Source organism: Belonocnema kinseyi, chromosome 4, assembly GCF_010883055.1.
Source record: "Belonocnema kinseyi isolate 2016_QV_RU_SX_M_011 chromosome 4, B_treatae_v1, whole genome shotgun sequence".
NCBI classification, from domain to species: Eukaryota; Metazoa; Arthropoda; class Insecta; order Hymenoptera; family Cynipidae; genus Belonocnema; species Belonocnema kinseyi.
Window position 1 is genome coordinate 96795994 of NC_046660.1, and position 19797 is coordinate 96815790.

Below are 19797 nucleotides of genomic sequence, written 5' to 3' on the forward strand. Positions count from 1 at the left end.
GTAATGTTAGGGAAAAGCTTTACGTATTTTTTGAACAGCCCCTAATTAAGCAAGACCCACAGTGAAATTTATTTACTTTGTAGTTATCCAGAGGTTTTTACAATGTATTGTTCATCTTACATGGAAATTTGATATCAAGATATATTATTAAATGTAAATCCTGAAAATATCTAGGAGGGAGAGATAAACTTTGCAAGATAGCTGTTCTTAACTTTTAGCAATTATCCGCCTGGACGTTTTCAAACATGTCACTCAATAGCTTAAATTATTTGCAATACACATAAGTTCTCATTTTTAATCCTTACTTTATATTGTGTATATTTTTATGACATAAAGTAAAAATATATATTTGTGTGTATGTGTGTATGACTATAGCAATGTGTATTCCGTCTAACTCCCCCATTCGTGGTGCGTGGAAGAGGACTAACCTACCTGTAGAGATAAGCGTATAGCAGCTAGATCGTTGCCTTTACTTCGTGCCACGTCGCCATTAAATTTGCCCCATGTCCTCCCATACCGCAGACTCGTTTAACACCGAGAAGCCGTACCAGTCGTCTAATTACACGCGGTGATACGCGGTGAGTTTTGCGTCGTCGCTGCGTCGTCGGATCGCGGGTAGACTGAGAAACGACGTTGCACCTTCCCTGCGAAAAGGCGAAACTCGAAACCAAGCGGCTCGGTTAACGCCTTAGTGTGGTTTGTACAATAGCAAAGTTTCTCTAACACCTAGCGAACGGATCTGTGTAAACTTTACCCAATGTTTCTACTATATAACAAGGTCCCACATAATCCACTTCCGACTCATAACAGTTGGCTAAAATATTCCGCAACATCCCTTTATCAAGTATTTCGACACAGTAATTCTAAAATTCCTTTTTTCCTTTAAATATGGTAATAGACTTCAATAAAAAACTCGATTTTCTTAAGGTTTCGTAGGCAAAACGCTAAATAAATCCATGAAACATTAGACTTCAGTACCCTTTGTTGAAAAATAGAAAAATTAAAAGTTTCAATGAAGAGTCAAAATGGTGAGAAAGAAAATTTTAGCAGAAACATTTAATGACAACTTACCAGTAACGGTCGATAGCCATACTCTTGTAGAGAGAGAATTTGTATTGGTAAGGAAAAAGGGAAATCTTGGCGAAAGGGGTATGAGACAACAGAGCGGGAGTGGTGTAGAGGAAGCGAATAAGGGTGTACATAATGCTATAAGATAGTTTTAATAGCAAGGTGGTGAGTAAGAGGTCGGAGTATATGCGATATACAGTTAAGATAAGCAGATAAGATAGATAAGTTAGGGTGATAGATAAGGAGGGAAGAGAGGATCGAGCGGTATATAAGAAGAGTGTTACATAAAGGTAGATTGATGGATTTTGAAGCCCCCTCCCTCTATGTGACACTTTTTCTAACTTTTCTTGTAGTTTTTCAACATTGCCGAAAAGCTTGACTAGACCCTTTCCTGTCCTCTAAAAGTGTTCTGTAATATATGGATGACCCGATACTGGGAAGTTTTCAGAATTTAAAAAAATTTTAAGTTGTACAAGAACCAAAATATTTTAACATTTTGTATTCATTTTATAAAACATTTCCGGTAAAGAATTAAAAAAAAGATATTGCTTTTCCTAGGGAAATAAAATGATTTAATTTGTTTAACAATAGAAGGAGCGGAAAAAATCGCATACCTAGAAAGTCGGAGGGTCCAAATTGGACGTTAGCCACATTTTCACAGTTTTAAGAAATTTCGTGTGGATACTAAGTATCCAATCATAGGAAAAGTCATAAAACGTTGGGGCCCCAAAAAAACTTTCAAGGGGGCTGCAGCGTTTTGAATGTTAAAAAGGTCCAAATTGGACCCTCCCGCCCTTGTAGTGTTAAAAATGTATTACGCTGAGAAAGGTGTGACCTCTATGCAGAAAATTACTACAACTAATTATTATAATGAAAGATGTTGGATTCTTGCATAAATTCCATGTAACTCTTGCAGCGTAATGTAAATTGTTCTTGACTCGATTCAAAATCAATTACTGTACTCTCTCGTTGTAGATGCATCTTCCACCGATATTTTGACTTGAGTGGCGTCTTGCCTCTTGAAGCAATTTACCCTTCTTGTGAGTATTGGGTGACCGTCCGTGTTTTATTTACTCTACAGGGGACGTCGATTTAATCATGTTTCGCATTGTCATTTATTTCCTTTGAAGCAGTGGTGATCTCTTTCCCATGAACACCTATTGTGTGTTGATATTTACAATTAGATCGCAGTTTAATTACTCAACGTTTCAATTTTGAAAGTCCGGCGTCTTTCCTTACACAGTAAAACTATGTTTTCAATTTTTTGTCTTGTCATTTTCTTGCAGCCTCATTTTGTACTTTACTTATATGTTCACTCTCTTAATCAATGTCAAAACTTTGAAACATTTGAATTGCTTTCGATATTCGTATGTTTCAATATGAACCAATTATAATTTAAAGAAATTTAAATGAGATTGAAATCAAATTTAATATCCTATTTACGTCCAATAATGAAGTTAATGTGCAGAATTCCTGAAAATAAAACGAAGAATACAACAAAAAAATTTAGACAACCATCTAAAAAAGTACCTATTGAAATTTAAAAAAAGATAAAGAATTTCCTAAAAGAGAAAAATTCTTTTTTTTTGACAAAAATAAATAAGAGGAAAGAAATATGAGAAGGAAACCAACCAAATCCTTTTCCTTCTTTTTTTATTACTTCCGGCTTTTTTGTTTTTATTATTATTAAATCATAATAAAAAAAAAGTTGTAAAAAAAAATCACTAACGTTTCGGCACTCAAATAGCACCCTCACTAAGGCAAAAAAAATCGAGCAAGCAGGAACAACAAAGAAAACACGATGCTCTCTTTCTGACATACAAGAATCAAATGAGGGTCAGAATAAAAACCCATCACAAACGTGCCTGAAACATCCGATGAGGGTCAAAAGGCAAAACGTTTATAACCATACCTGTAATATCCATCATAAGCATATTAGAAACAGAGAAAGTAAAAGAAAATGAAGATTAAAGAAAACTCAGTGCTAAATATAATTAATAACCTGTCCCAATCAGTCTTTAAATAATTAGATAACTGCTTTTGTTTTATTAATGTAAAGCATTTCCATAAATTCTATCTTTCTCTCATTACTTTTACTCTGCAAAATTTCAACATTATCCCAATCGAAATAATGGTCAACATCAATCAATTTTTATGTATGCTGGCGAGAACACTCTTATAACAGCGTCACAAACGAAAAATGGTGGCGTTGTCTACAAGATCACTTCCAAGATTTGTAAGATGACTAAACGTGGGACAGACTGGCAGACTTCTTAATACTAGGATAGAGGAACGTTTGGGACGCTGTTATAAGAGAGTTCTTGCTAGACATACAAAGAAATTTATTGATATTGACCATGATTTTGATTGAAATAATGTTGAAATTTTGCATAGTGACAGTAATGAAAGAAAGAGAGAATTTGTCGAAATACTTTACTTTAAAAACAAAAGAAATTATCTGTTAATTTAAAGACTGATTTTGACAGGTTAAACAAGAGTTATGCATGTACGATCAATTATATTAAGCACTGTGTTTTCATCAAACTTTATTTTCTATTACTTTTTCTATATTTGATTTGCTTATGATGGATATTTCAGGTATATTTATAACCGGTATTTCTTTTGAACCTCGCCAGATGTTTCTGGAATGTTTGTGATACGTTTTCATTTTGACCCACATTTCATTCTCGGGTGTCAGGAAGAGGTTATCGTGGTTTCGTTGCTGTTTCTGTCTGCTCGAATATTTTTTATTCTGTTATTTATTTCGGGCCTTGATAATTTTACTGTATGAGTGCCGAAACGCTTGTGATTATTTTTTACAAATCTTTTAAACTTTTATTTGATAATAATAAAAAGAACTAAGGGAAGGAAGGGGAGTTGGTTGGTTGCCTTCTCATTTTCCTTTCCTTTTTTTATTTTTGCATGTATCAGAACATTTTAAGGCCGTTTCGTTGTTCAAAATTAATTAAAATTTTTTCTGTATACAGAAGAGGATTTTTTAAGTGGCCACAGGTACATGTTTTTAATGATCGCACTAGAATGTTATTTCTTTTGTTTGTATTTTTATTTTTCGCTTCATGAGATTATGCGGTTTCAAAAAAAAGGTAAAATCTTTTATTTCATTTATGGTACGTGTACGAATTTATCAAAAAGAAACGAGCAATAAATGTAAAGGTTTTATGAGAATGGGAATATTCGATTACTTCAGAAACAGGCGTTATGGATTTTCCTTCCTTGTACATTCATTGTTTATTTCTCCAGCACGTATAAAACGTTCATCTCGCTTTATAATTCATACAAAGGAAGTACGAATCTTTAGTGAATACACAAGAACGTCTGCTTTAAAAGTATAAAATGTTAACTCAGGATTCTTAATCAAAGAAGGAAAACTTTTCGCGGCTGCAGTTATAAATAATTCGTCAGTCGCGATTTAGTATGTTTGAAGCTGGGTATCTTTAGGCCAATTAATAAATACTCCTATGTAATTTAATATAATATTCCGAACGCTCTGTTTTCTCAAATACCGGGTTGATGTTAAAACAGCTTTTTGTTATAATAATAATCACACTGTAATTTATCTTTATAAATCGTAATGAAGACTTGTCTGCTTGATCTCACTGTTTTCCTGTTTAAGGGTAAGAAATCCACACATGCGAAGTTTTCTCTCTCGTTTGTTAGAGTCTTGTATTAGAGACGTCAATCCATAATACGGAAGAGCCAAGACTTCCATAGCATTTTCCTATCGGCCTTTGGCCCAAATATCACGCTAGTAAAGTCATTGTAATTATATATTTCGTCTTATGCCTGATTGAGTAATCGATCCTTTGCACTATAAATGCCATGAAAAAAATGTAATTAGAGTTGTTTTATCAAAAGCCAGCAGTTTCCATTATAATAAGAATGTATCTATACAATCTTTTGTAATGAATTTGAAGATAAATATCAATGAAACACGTTTCTTGGTGTGAACTTTTTCTTAAAACGTTGATTTCATAATTGTGAGTAGATCAGTGCGTTTTCAGTCAGCCAATAGAATGGAATTCCGTTAGATTGTTATTAAAAAGAATGCTTTATTCCTTATAGACATTAAAACAAATTTGTTTGAATTATTGGACCATTATATTTTAATATAGCACATATTTAAACGTGCACAAAATTGGTTTACAATTAAAATACAAGTTATCAAATCCTAGAATTTAATATTCCTAATCCAAGTAGCGAACTAGAATTTTCAATGATTGCTAAGTACCCTTGTAATAAATATAATTAACAGTAGCCTTAAATTCTTTTGTGAAAAGAATTCTGTTTTGAATTAACTCTTGTGATAAGCAAGTTCCTTTTTGTTCGATCACCAACGGTAAGCAGCGCAGTAATCGGTTATACTGAGATGATTGTTGTCATACTGATTAAGGTGTACCATTTGTACATTTGAAATAATACTAATAAAAATACTAATACTAATACTTTTTATCTTTGAACTATGTCGTCACTTTTCATAGGATTAACTATTTTTTCAAACATACGTTGAAAAATAATAAGATCTTTATTCTATTGAACCTATTCCGTGCTGCTATGATTTATAGCAGTTTATAGCCTTATTAAAAAATTCTCTTAAATATTATTATTATTATTACACCATTAAGCCATTGCCCTTTCGGTGTAGGCGTGACTCACTCGGTGGGGAAGGGAGTAATCTGAGGAAGGGATATAAAATGTTTAGATTGACCCAGAATTCTCGTGATATTCATTTAAATAACACGTTCATTTCGCAACACTGCTCCGGCCCAGGTTGTTGATAAATCTCTCTAGCAATCACCTCAAATGAAGGTCCACACAAAGTTTTTTTTTCAGGCGTCATTCACTCTACTGACACTCTTTTTGTTAACTATTTATCACCGTATTTTTCTGTCCTGGCATACTTCTGTAGGTTCTTTTATGCCCATGCATTTTTTCATGCAGGCTCTCATGTTTCTGTGGCTTCTTATATCTCTTCTAACTAGAGTCACATTCACACATTCTAATCATTCTTTCCGTGGTATACCTCTAGGCACGCTGCCATTTAGTTTACCTTGATACACTTGTTTCGCTAGTCGTTCATTTGGCATTCTCTCAATATGTCCGAACCATCTTAACCGATTTCATTCCCATGTGTCTACTAACGTCTCTTCTGCACCACATTCTTCGAGAATTATGTCGTTACTCAGTTTTGTCCATTAGAGATATCCCGCATATCATGCGCAAGAATCTCATGTCAATTGCATTAACTTTACTCTTACCTTTTACTTGATAGGTCTATGTCTCGCTATGGTATAGTATAGTTAGTACAAATATAGAGTTATGTATAGCCATTTTAGCTTTATTTGATATATTTTTAATTTTTATAAGGGGCCCTGCTCTACCCATAACGTTCTTATGTTCGTTGATGCGTCTATCTAATTCCTCATCTATCTTCCCGTCTCTAGTAAATAAGCTACCAAGGTATACGAACTTTTCAACTTGTTCAATTCTCTCATCATTTAATACAATATTGCATAGTGTTTTCTCACTCTTGCCTTTGAACACCATAGTTTTTGTTTTATTTGCGTTAATTTTGAGGCTCATGCTCTTCCTGCTTGCATTCAGTTTATTCAACATTCTTTGTAAGTCTTCGATTAACTCTGCCATAACAACCTTATCATCTGCGAACTCTAATCCACGTACCCTTACTGTTTCGAGATCTACAACCTCTTCGTTGAAAAGAGCCATTCTTAAATACTTGTTCACAAGTAATATAAAGAACCATGAAGACATAATGCATCCTTGTCTAACTCCTTGAATGGTATCGAAACAGTCACTCACATTCCCATTTTCAAAATCTTTTCCTAGGTCTACAAATGCACATAAAACTTTTTTTTCCTACTCTCAAATTTTTTTCTGTAATTTTCCTTAAGCTAAATATTTGATCCGTACATGATCTTCGTAGCATAAACCCACTTTGGACTTCCCAAATCTTTGCTTCTGTTATTTTCATTACCCTACGTATAAGCATTTTTAAATATATTTTACTTACGGTACTTAATAAGCTAATCCCTCTGTAATGATTGCAGTCGCTTTTATCTACTTTTCTTTTGTATATTGGCGCGATAATCGCTTTTTTCCAATCGTCTGGGACGTCTCTCATCTCAAAACATAAATTTATCAATTCGCACAGTCTATGTGGTATGTACTCTCCACCGTCTTTAAGCATCTCAGCGTTAATACAGTCTTGCCCGGCAGCCGTTTTTCAAGTTCTTAATTATATCCCTAACCTCAGAGACACAGACTTTTACAATTGAGTTTTCTAACGCATCGTGTACAACATCGCATTTGTGCTGTCCTATAGCTTCATCTCCGAATTGTCCCCTAAAATAGTCTCTGAAAGCCTCTAGTATTTCATCTGAATTATATAGCATTTCCCCATTACTATTTCTTATGTTAACAAATTCTATACTTTTGTTTCCCTTCATTTTTTTATAAAGCAGTTTCTTGCTTCCTTCAAAGTCATTTTGTATTTTCTTCTCTTCTTCTGCTCTAATTTTATCTTTACGTTCCTTAGTTCATCTTTTGAGTATTCTGTTTTCGTGTCTGTAACCATTTATACGTCTATTTTTTTCCTCATTGCTAAGACCTGCGATGTTCAAAGTTCCCCTGTACGCTTCTCTCTCTGCTTTTTGGGAAGCCTTAATTTCATCATTTCACCACGCATCACCAGACATTCTTCCTACAACCGCGGTACCACACCCTTCGATCGCACATCTAACAATGATATACCGTAACTTTGTCCAGGCGCCCTCTATATCTTTGTTTTTTATACGGTCCTCAAATATGCTTATGATTGATTAAAAATATGATTATGTTCTCATTCAACTCAGCTTATTCTTGATTTTCAGAGTAAAAAACCATTTTGAGATATTTGTTCTTCAAACATACGTGGGCGTTCGCATGGAAAGGGTCATTATGGCCGGTATGTAGTTATGTGTAGGGGCATATGGCTAGATAAATTTCCGGCATTTTATACTTCCTGTAACTATCTGGATGTAAATTTACTCCCAATTAATTAAGTATACGTCCCAGTATCGAACCCTACTTAAACCCAAAAATAATCATTTTTACCTTAACTTAAAAAAAGTGAATATCTCCTAAACTAGAACTAGCCATAAGGGCCCTTTTTATGCGGAAGCCCACTTATGCCTATCAACATTTTGAACATTTTTGCATGCCTGACAAACAACTAAGTTATTTAAAACGATAACATTGTATAATACACAATTAACAAGATCATTTACTTTAAATAAAAACGTTGCCCCTACTACCCTATTTTGAAATTGGCAAGAATGAGGAGTGATTAAATTGGTAGGATATTTATCTAAAATAATTATTTGTGTGCATGTGTATGCAGTAGAATATAAAAAAAATAACTCTATAAGTCAGCGTCACGTTATTTGCGTTCCTTTATCACAAGAACGGTATGGTTATTAATGTATATTGCTTAAAAATATCCATAAGGCCTTCTTGCCAGCATAGTTAAACAGCTTTGTCAATTAATTAAAAGGTTTTCAATGGTTGCCCATAAAGGTGCAACGGACTTGGATACAATACACTTAGTCTCTCGTCGAGCCCCCAGAATCTAGCGCCGCGTCGGGGATACGCATTACAATGCTTTTATGCATGCTACATTAGGGTGAAGGGTTATGGGCGTTGTTAGTCACCCGCGCGAATCGTGGTACGAGGATTCTTCACGACGTAAATTTCATTGGGATAGGCATTGTGCACACGCCTGTATGTTACCTATTTATTTTCTGACCAACCTCACTAACGGTCCAGCACTGATAGAATCTCAGTGGCCACGATGCACACTACACGGCTGCACATTCGTGCATGTTTAGAAGGACACACCACTGTTCGGACTTCGGGACAGGAGGATATAATTATCTCGATCGCTCTGATATTCGACCTACTCGTCGTGACACACTACAGATCGGAGTTTGACTATAGGTCTCTCGTTACGTGCAACAGGGCATTGGAACAAAAGGCGGAGTTACTCCTGGTGCAACGGATATGTGTGCGTGAACGTGTTTCAAAGTCACCTTGCTCCCTTATTGCAACATGCATAGTACTCTAAAATTATTCCAATCAATGCCGTCAAATTCTAGTTTACGTTAGTATCTACAGATCCGTAGCACACTGGTTCAGCAGGCAGTTTCATTACAATGTTCCTCATATATGTTCAATATAATTTCTATTTCAATTAGAAAAATTTTCCAATTTGATTGAAAATACTTGTTTTCGGATTTATTTCTTGAGACTGGTTAATGAACGTTAGATCATTTTAGGCCTTTACAAGTGTTTTATGTTAATTGTAGAGCACGCGCCTGTGCCTGAATAGTTTTTACTTTTTGTGAATTAATTAAAAACGCGAGAAAATAATTTAAAAAAATAATAAACCGTAGTCTGGGTTTGAACCAACAACCTTCTCATTATATATGAGCTGCGCTGCTATCGCAGCCCAACAGTGGAAATTTTAAAACTTGTATCGCCTGAATTTCATATTTTTATCAGGACTTTGAGATTTAAGGCGATTTAATTATTTTAAAAGTTGTTTCTTTAGACTGGTTAATTAAGGCCTATACCTATTGCGTTTCGTGAACTTCGTATTTTTGTTATGTGATCACAAAAGTGATTCACGAAAAGAGAATACTTTTGCAGCACAGATCTGTGCTTCATATTTGACATTAAACTGTGGAATATGACCCAAAATATCTATAATGAAATAACCATTCCGAAGAGACGCCAGATTTAAAAGGAATGACAGAAAAAACAAAAGTTAAAATTTGTTGCAGGTAAGACATGCAACAGTTAAAAATTAAACATATTCTAGCTAAAGTTTCACCGAGGATAGAAGAATAATTTTGATCTCGTCTACTGCATCACGCTGAAGTGAGAAAATACGCGAAAAGAAAAGCGCAATAACAACTGACAGATGGGAATCCCCGTTTCTCGAATAAAAATGGAGCGATTATAAGGCGAAAGATTATCCAGGCAAGGTTAAAAATTGGAAATTATCTTCGATTCATGTAAAGTTTAGCTGACAAGATTAATTTTTGTTGTTGTGAATCTTTTACCTGGAATCGATGTTAACTTTATCTTTAATTTTTTTCTGTGAAATTTGGAAATTGAAGTTGTTGAATTTTCACTGGTATACTGTGATGGCGTAATTTTTAGCGCATTTCACATTTAATGATGAGGTTTTGGGTTTAAACCTAGCCCAACTTATTTTCTTACGTTTTTTAATTAATGTACGATAAATAAACAATTTTCCATCACAAACCTGTGCTTAACATTTAATATCAAACCTTGATGTAGACCTGAAAAAATCTAAGAGTACTTGTCTTTTAAAGATCTAGAAAGGTGATCATTTATTCCGATTCTAACATTTTCCATCACATTAATTTCTTGAAGAAATTGAGATCGTACTCTATTTTATTCGTTTGAATTTGAATGAATATATCTTATTCAGTGTTCATGGTTTATTTAATGATTGGTGAAACCTAAAATTATATGTAATAGAAACAGAAAAAATTTGATTCATCTGTAGATCTATCATCATTCGTCCATCCAGAAGGATTTCGTAGATTTACGTACTAATACTTTTTTTGCAATACGCGCATGTACGTTTAAGAAATAAGCAACTTTGCACAACCTCCAAACAAAAATTTATTTTTCAAAATTCTTAAAAAAAAAGTTATGCGCAAATTTTGGACTAAAATTTGTCAAAAAAAATGTTTTAAAAAAGTGCTAAATAATTTCCTCGGATTGTTGTCGCAAAAAAATATTGGTTCGTTAACGTGAACACAAGCAATCTCTAATCTTTTGACTACAGCATTTAAATTCAGCTTCTTGCATTTGACTACATTTTCGCACACGATTCGCTCGTAGTCCAACCTTCGATTCATGCTTCGAGCTCATTCTGCAAGTTTCAGACTCTTCGACAGTCGTCTATTTTTCGCACTTATATCACAAATAGCTATTTATGACTCATTTTATACAACGCAACGACTCAAACTTTTCTACATATCCCTTATACTGACCATCTCCTCCTACTTACATCTATCCCCAAACGCTCCTTAGTCTATGAATCGTCCAACCCCTGAAGCTTCATTCTCATCATCAATTTAAGTGTACCGATCACACCCCAAGTGCGAATTGCCGGAGCTGAATACACGGCCCAGTCTTGGTCCAATTTTGGCAGCCAAAGGTCGGCTAAATTTATTGGGCCAATATCGGCATTTTAATCGCCCCAGTGTTGAGCCAGTGCTGGCAGCCTATATTGGCTATTTATATTTGCCGATCTGCCACCGATGCTTTGCCCAGTATCGGCACTTTATTGCGCCAAGTATCACTTTTAGTACGGAGAACCATGTTTCACGGGGAACAGCCGAAGTCTGGCCCAGTGACGGCACATTACTGGCCAAGTGTCACTTTTACCATGGCAAACCATGTTTTATTTAAATTGGCCCAATGTTTAGCCAGTGCTGGCAGCCTATATTGGCTATTTATATTTGCCGATTCTCCACCGATGATTGACCCAGAATCGGCACTTTGTTTCGCCAAGTCTCAGTTTTAGCACCTAATAAATAAATCTTATACGAAAGATAAAAAAATTTATTGAAAAATTGTCAAAGTTCACGATGAAATTTGTTAAGTTCTGTCATTAAAAATGTTTAATGTTTATGAAAAATTACATTTCCTGTCATTACAAAAAGTTGTAAAGCAGGCTACAACGGAAAAAATGAAATATTGGGCGAAGAAAAATTGTAATCGATTAAAATTATTTATTTAAAAATTATTGTATTGATATTCCTGTTAACATTTCGTCGCATAATAATAAATAATTAGAAAAAGATGGCTTAAAATTTGGTTCTTTAACTTTTATGAACTGCAGCTTATGAGGATGACTTTTTCACAGAGCTTCAACTTGTCGGTTTAGCGGAATGGTTAGCACGTCCGACTGCTAGGCAATAGATTTACGTATATAGATGTAGGTTCGATACCCCGTAGCGTCAGAAATTATATTAGTAATATAATGTTCAAAATGAAATATATGTATTCAATCTAAATAGGACCATTAATATTTATATTCAAAGTACTTGCAATCAATTAATATTTATTTTTTAAATAGCTTTTTTATCATATCCTTAGACCGTAGCCAGTGTTAGCCCGACAATGGCAGCCAAGCCCTGGCTGCGAAGTCAAGGCCATAGTTATCAATCCGGCAAAGACGCGACGATGGCAGCCAGGTTGGGTCCAATACTGTTACCCAGTGTTGGGCTGACAATGGCAGCCAAACCTTGGCTGCCAAGTGCAGGCCACAGTTATCATTCCGTCATTAGCGCGATAATGGCAGTCGAGCTTCGGCAATATTTTTGCCGACTATGAACCAATGTTGGGCCGCATGTGACTTCGCACTTGGGACCTCATCCGCAACCGCCTTTCGTCTACGCAGTAAAAAAATTATCAATGTTTTTGCTCAGCAATTTGCTCCAACGATCATTTGACTCTGGAGATCAGAATGATGTATCCATTCTGGTCAACTTGATCTTATTTTTTTATTTATTTTTTAGACTAAACAAAATGGCCACCAATTTTTAGCTCGGATGTCATAAGGACATAACCTAAAGTAGTATCTAACCGCACGCAAGTGACAACTAAACTTTAGAGGTGATATTTTCAATTTTGTTTACTTTTCAAGTACGCTGCACGATTAGAACCATAAAAATTTTGCATATGAGCTAAAGTATTTTAATAACGTCAGCCCTCTTCGTTTTACTAAATACATGATCCCGAATCAGATCATTATGATCTTAAAAATCGATAACTCATTCTGGTCGATCAAAATTCTCTTATTTCGGTATTATTTTGATAATTTTTTTACTCTCTCCCTCTCTTTTTCGCTCTTCCTCTTATTTTATCATGTTACAAGTGATTATGTATATTTTTAATATAAGAAAATAATTAAACTTTTAAACATCTGTTGGAAACTTATAAACAAGTAGGACATTTTCACTCGAAAGAAAACACAGTTAAAGATTGGATACAGAATAATTTCGGCTTTTAGATGCGAAGTAGGAAAAATATTCCATGCTCAGAGATTCAAGGAGTTGCTCGCCTATATTTTTATTTCCCCATTTACTATAACTTTGCTCTTAATGTGAATTAAATTTAACCCGCCGTTTACAGACAGGGGATTTTAAGCACAAACGATTTTTGAAACTAGAATTTCTTGCCTTCGGGAAAATGTGGAAGTTTGGTTTCCCCCTCTAACAAATCTAGGTAGTGATAGGGCCAGTTCCTGTGAGTGGCGCTGCACTTCGTCAGTTAACGTTTGAGCGGCGCGCGGTGAAATTGCGTACAGTGACATAAAAGATCCTGTCTGTAAACCGCGTTAGTGTTTTCACCAGTTAGTGAACATTAATTGTTTTGCTTTATTTGGTATTTTCGGGTATTCATATGAGCAAAGTAAAATGTTCATATAATTGTGGTCTATTTTTGTACAATAAATATGGATTAACATTAAATATCTTACTTTTTCTATGGAATTGCCTGCATGAATCACTGTGAAATATTCTCATTTTTCAAGTCTTCAAATAATTCAACTTTTTGAAGCCGCCGCCGACGGGCCTATATTTTTTTGCGAAGATCTAGTCTAAGCTTTCCAGCTCTGCAACGATTAAAAAAAAAATGTATTTGTTGTAAAATTATGCATTTTTTAACAATCATCGATTTTTTTCTATTTTTTTCCAAGTTTTAACTTTTATTTAAAAAAGTTTTCAACGTGTGATACCAACAATAATTAGAGCATGTAGTAGACACTTAAAAAAAAATCCGGAATTTTATTAATTTTTTCAAATCCAGAAACAGTTCAAAAACTGAATAGGACTTAAAAGGCCCTGTCAGTAAGCGTAAAATGGGAAAAAGAAGTTTTTCCAAACTGTTTGTTATGAGAAATTTTTGAAATAAATACAATTGCAAATAAATCTGAAATTTCATATATCTGGCAGTTAGACATTTTAAGGACCTTTCTAAACGCAAAATGAAAACGGACTTCATGTTTTAACATATGGGATTTGCATGGTACTACCTACATGCAGAGTAAACATGTAATTATGTTATTTATTCCGGGAATTTATTTTACAAATGGAACAACTTAAATGCAGTTGGAAATGTGCACACAATATCATACCTACTAGGACGACGGCGGCAGGCATCCTTTTTCATGGTAGGATTTGCTGCCGCGGGAGACAAATCGAGAACAATGTAGACAAGTGCGCGCTTAGTTTGTTTACTTTCACAATTCTAGTCACATAATTAAAAAAAAAAGAATATAAGTAGATGGATGACATCACGGTAAGTCCCAAATGTCTTTAAAGTTGAAAGCGATATTTTTACTGTCGAGAAACCTCTCTTAAAAAAAACGCATTTAATGTTGGCAAGTGACATAAGCACCTACTTTTTTTCGAACATAAAATATAACCACTTTACGTTGTTTTCGGGACCTGATTATTGTTCCAAAAGATTTAGTACAGGCTTTAGTATTATCCCCCACTTGAAACCAAAAATAATAATGTTGAACCTGATTTAGAAAAATGAAAAATACTTCCAAACTAGAACCGATCACAAGGGCCCTTTTGATGTGGACGCCCACAAATAAAAAAATACTGCTGTACCTTTGAATTTTTGTTAAAAAGTAAAGGTTCAAAAGATATTTTAAATCCTAAAAATATTAATGATGTGAGATAAATTATCTTGAATAAAAATATCTTGATTTTATAAACCATTTTTCTTTCTACAAATAATAGTATAAAAAGTATAAGAATAGTGTCTGATGTTAGGAGGTACTCTTTGTAAAAACTCGCGAAGAAATTTCATTAAACGTGAAAGTTTTCAGGAGACTTTTCAGAATGAGTTTATGTAGAGAAACTTTTTAGGAAGATCATGACTGGGACGAAACTTTGATCTTAATGTGATTTTTAAATAAAATTATGCGAAAGTAATAATCTCGATAGCTTTTTCAGTTTATTGAATAACCAAAGAAATTGAAATTTGTATTTATAAATAACTTATATAAATTTATACTGTATATCTACAAAAATATAAATAGGACTGTAAATGGCGACATATTGAAAGCTTTCTGTTATCATTTCATATTACTGTGTAGGCTATCGAACATTATTTCAAAAATTAAAGTCAATAGCCTCTGTCACTTGAAATTGATAATTGTATATTATAAATTTTCTACTGCGAATAACTGAATATGTTACATATAATCATTGTAATAAAATAGAATATTTAGGTGGCATTCTTCAAATATGCGTTTTATTTGACCTGAAGCCCTGAAGCTCTTACAAAATACAATAACTACCACTCTTTTTTGTATGTTTCGTATACGTATAAGCCTTGAAAACTTATTGTACGTTTAAAATGTCTTATTATTTTAGCATCAAGAATTAGAAGATACATTAGTCAATTTTAGCTCATTCCGTAAATTTAACAGTTTTAATAAATAGTGCTAAATCTCTGTAACAAGAAAATGTGTGCCAAATTCTAGAATATAAGTTTCTGAGGAAAACATTTTTTTTCTAAATGCATTTTAAAGGAACATCTGTATCGTTCCAGATGGGCAGGTTCACATATGTCTATGAACTTCAGCCTCAAAACATTTTGTGTTGCGAATGCAATGTGTACAAAATCATTGCCCTAAACTGCATGGACATTGTCGGCGACCAATGCGTTGATGAGTTACTGAGCACGTCTAATGCTTATGCATGTAACGGGCGCGAAGCCCGTGGTCTTTTGTAACGGTTAGTCGGTGGTCACAGTGATTCGTCTGGTCCATTTCGCTCAGAAAACACACTCTCGAACCCGTAATTGGAGTTGAATTACCCCGAGGCCTCGAAATCAGTTAATGTCACCCCCTGGATGACGTGGCATGTAGTAGGTTTATTTCCGCGAATAACTACCCATGCTTCACCGTTAATCTTATGTCTCTCGAAAAACTTAATAGTACTTTTGTCGCACTTTAAAGAAAAGAGGCTCAATCTTTATATAATTGAAATATCTCTAATATTTCTTGGGCGTTTTAAAATAAATTTTAAACCCTTTATCTGTTCCGGAAAACATGAAATTAATTTTATGGTGAATAAAAATGTATTGTGGCCGCTTCCAGCTCAGTGACGCTTGCACGTGCGCACTACGCGGCGGGCCGATATGAAACTTTAACGCCCGCTACATGAAAATTTACGCCCGCTACACAAACACTGCACCAAGCAAGTGAGAATATGGTGGAGATGATCTTCATCTTATAAAAAATATAAATCGTTGGACCGCACAGTTTTCCTTCGGCTCAGTACACTATTTCTTCCTTTAATTTACACAAGAGCGCCAATATAAGAACAGTTTCGGGGGTTGCCTCGCTTTGGCATGCTTGTTGACATGCCTGCTTTCACAGAGGTTAGGGTAAAAAGTATCGTGTACCCTTGATACGCAATGTACTATTTGCAGAAAAAGAAAAGATGACGGCTGTCATAGATAAATAAAACGTAAATCTGTTTACGACAAAATTAATTAAATTTAGTAAAAAAATATTTATCATAATACATATAATGTATATTTATTCTTTTACAAAATAATTATTAACAATTCAATTACACCTTCTTGTACCTACATTGAACTTATATGAGTTGGGGATTTTCAACATTTTTAAACTGTTGCCTCATATTTTTTCAGTGTTCTTAATAGAATTAAAAATCTGTTGGGAAAAATGTGGGGCGAGGTCTATAAGAGTATGAATAAGAGAGTTGGAGAGAATAAAATAAGGGTGATTAAGGGTTGCATGAAGAGGAATGAGACTGGGGAGGGGGGTACGTGGAAGAGGAGTTCAGTTGCTTCACGAATTGATTTTTTTGTTTGTCAGGGACAGTAGGTATACATTAAGATTGAGTATTTGTAATTTCATGTTGTTCACATTTAACAAATGATATGATCTCTCCCCTTTTTTCGAATGCACACGAAAATTACATTTTCTAGTGACTGATTAATTCAGGAAAAATGTAGACATTTATGTAGAAGATTTTCAGTAGAAAATATGCGTGTAAGTTAAACGCGACAAGTATTGGCCGTTCCCGAAAAATGAAAGTAAAACTTAATGAAAACATCAAAGAATCATTTTTAAATCCAAAGTTTATAAAAATTTATGTCAAATTGGTATAAGTTAATTTTTAGTTAATGATTAGATTTTAAAAAATGTTTAAGGTACGTTTAAGTAGATAGTGTAGTTATATACGCCAGATGTAAGAATTAACTGTTTTTTCAGAGATGAACATATTACTAATAAATCAATAAAAAAATGTCAGCGATATATCTAGGTGGAACTGGCATGAGTTTAATTTTTGTTTACTAAAAATTAACTTTACTTATTATTAATATTATATTATAAGAAAGAAAATTCTTATAATACGATATTTGAAAGCGTATGAAATTATTAAAATTTTGTAGTTTTCCAAAGTGATTCTCTAAATCTCAAGGGTTGCTGTAATTTTTTGCAGGGCAGCAGTAACTGCAGTATCCTGGCATCCCCATGGCACCTACTTGGCATCCGTAGATCGAGCGAAAAAGGCCACGATATGGGGTGACCACGTCTGACGGGAGGAGTCTTCCTGAAATGGACAATCAGTCTCCTCACTTAATTTCTCGAAAGTCCTTTTTCAGGATCGAACTATATGGATGATAGAACGAAGAGTATATTACATGTTAAATACAGTATCTTCTCAAGAGATTATAATAAAAATCCTACGAGGGAATCTGCTTTTACAACCGTTAAATCGAAGACAAATCGATCGAGGCTCTTGAAAACAAGTTTCAAGGTTGCAAGGTTATGATCATCCTTGAGTATTGCTCAGTGATCATTTTTAAAACCCATACACCAAAGAGCTGTGAATTTTGTCCATTGTAAAGTCCCTAATAGATTGTTTAGAAGCCGTACGTGTTTAAGTTTCCATGAAAAGATATCTGAATGTCGATCGTAAAAGGGCGCAGTTGTCGAAATTTTCTTTTGTGGTAAATGAAAAATAAAATTAACTTCCTGCTGCTTCCGTAACATGAGTATACTGTCAAAATTTTAAGCATAGATCAAAGTATAACCTCCACAGATAGAACATACGTCCGACTGCTTTGGTTTGTAAGACATGCCGCTACTACTTAATTGTGCTTGCAAAACATTTTTCTTGTTAGTAATCACACAAATAAGAAAAATTGTTGCGCCAACTAAGAAGTTAGCAGCGGCATATTTCACAAACCAAAGTAGTTGATCCCACTGTACAATTTTTCAAATATTTGATCTTCAAGCACGAATATCTCGAAAACTGAAGCCCATAAATGAGCCTTTTTCTGTGAGAGATTCAAATATGACTTCGAATTAAGAAACAAATAATCAAATTTCTTTTAATTTTTTACTGAAATATATTTTTGTTTTTAAGATTGAAGATAGTAGAGAGGAAATATCAACAAGTTTCAAAGTCACACTAAAGTCACAATATGAGGCGGTCATAAAGGAGATAGGTTTGATTTTAGATTCTAACCTTACTCAATTGTCGATGTATTTTTTACGACTATTTTCTCTTTCGATAGGTACGTCACATGTAGATACTTCTAAGACATTAGAAACGTCGAGGCGAATTTTGTAAAAAGAATTTCCATTACTTGTTGGTCCTTTCAGTTTGTCAAAAAGTCAGCTCGCGTCGGATTTGTTCGCAATAAAATTTGATATATTCAATATTCTTGCTTGAATTTAGTAGGAGTTCCAGAAAGCTAAAATTAAACGACGACTTTTAATTTTAATTTACTGCGAAACTGCGTTTTAATAGGAATTCTTCTAAACTGCTGGATTTTGATAATTATATATAAACAAACTACTTTACGAGGTAAGTTGACATAGTTGTATTTTATAATTTAGAAGAATTTTAGTAAAATTGAAGATAAGTATGAAAAAAGCGAGCATGATATTACTGCGTAAAACAAATATTAACAGATTTATATGAGAACGATAAGATCATAAAGTACACGAAATCCATATGAGATTTTAGTTAACGATAATTTTAGAATTAATTTATAATGGTTAGGGATTAACGACAATTAAAACTTACGAATTTTTATAGGCGCATATGAGATTACACAAGTACTTGATAACTTTTCATAAAATTTATTTATAATGCGTTTAGTGAATATAAATCACAGTTTAACATGAAAGTTGATTGTAATTTGCGCCCAGCTCTAAATTATGGGATTGAGGGGATTTATACTGTTCTCGACGAATAAGTAATAATAAAGATGGTACAAAGTTTGTATGAAATAAGATATAATTGCACAAATAAAACAATTTGTAAAAATTTTAGATTTAAACAATGATATTCGGGCGCTTTTTACTACAAGTGAAAAAATTGTGGTATTGGTATCTCTATATTTGTGCCAGAATTTTCAGACAACGTAACAGCATCTACTATCTCTGACGGGATACTTTATCTTTTATACTGTAACATGATGTATCTTAAGCCGAATCACGTCCAATTAGTTTGTTACCGTTGCGCTATCAGCAATACATTAGATGTTTTAAGCTCTCACTGGGTCCGGTCACTTAGGCGGGCTGAAATATATTGTAAT

At 34.0% G+C, this 19797-nt stretch overlaps 1 protein-coding gene across 2 annotated transcripts in view; it reads left to right on the forward strand.

The window, feature by feature from the left end:
* Positions 1 to 19791, forward strand: part of LOC117172024 (autophagy-related protein 16-1-like) — a 100277-nt gene extending 80486 nt beyond the window's left edge. Inside the window, exon 5 of one of the 2 annotated variants that reach the window (XM_033359746.1) lies at positions 17688 to 19791. In XM_033359746.1, the coding sequence (XP_033215637.1) occupies positions 17688 to 17784 (97 nt within the window). In that variant the 3' untranslated portion in view covers positions 17785 to 19791. The remainder of the gene's footprint in view (positions 1 to 17687) is intronic. The other variant, XM_033359744.1, reaches the window with a different exon arrangement.
* The last annotated feature ends 6 nt before the right edge of the window (positions 19792 to 19797 follow it).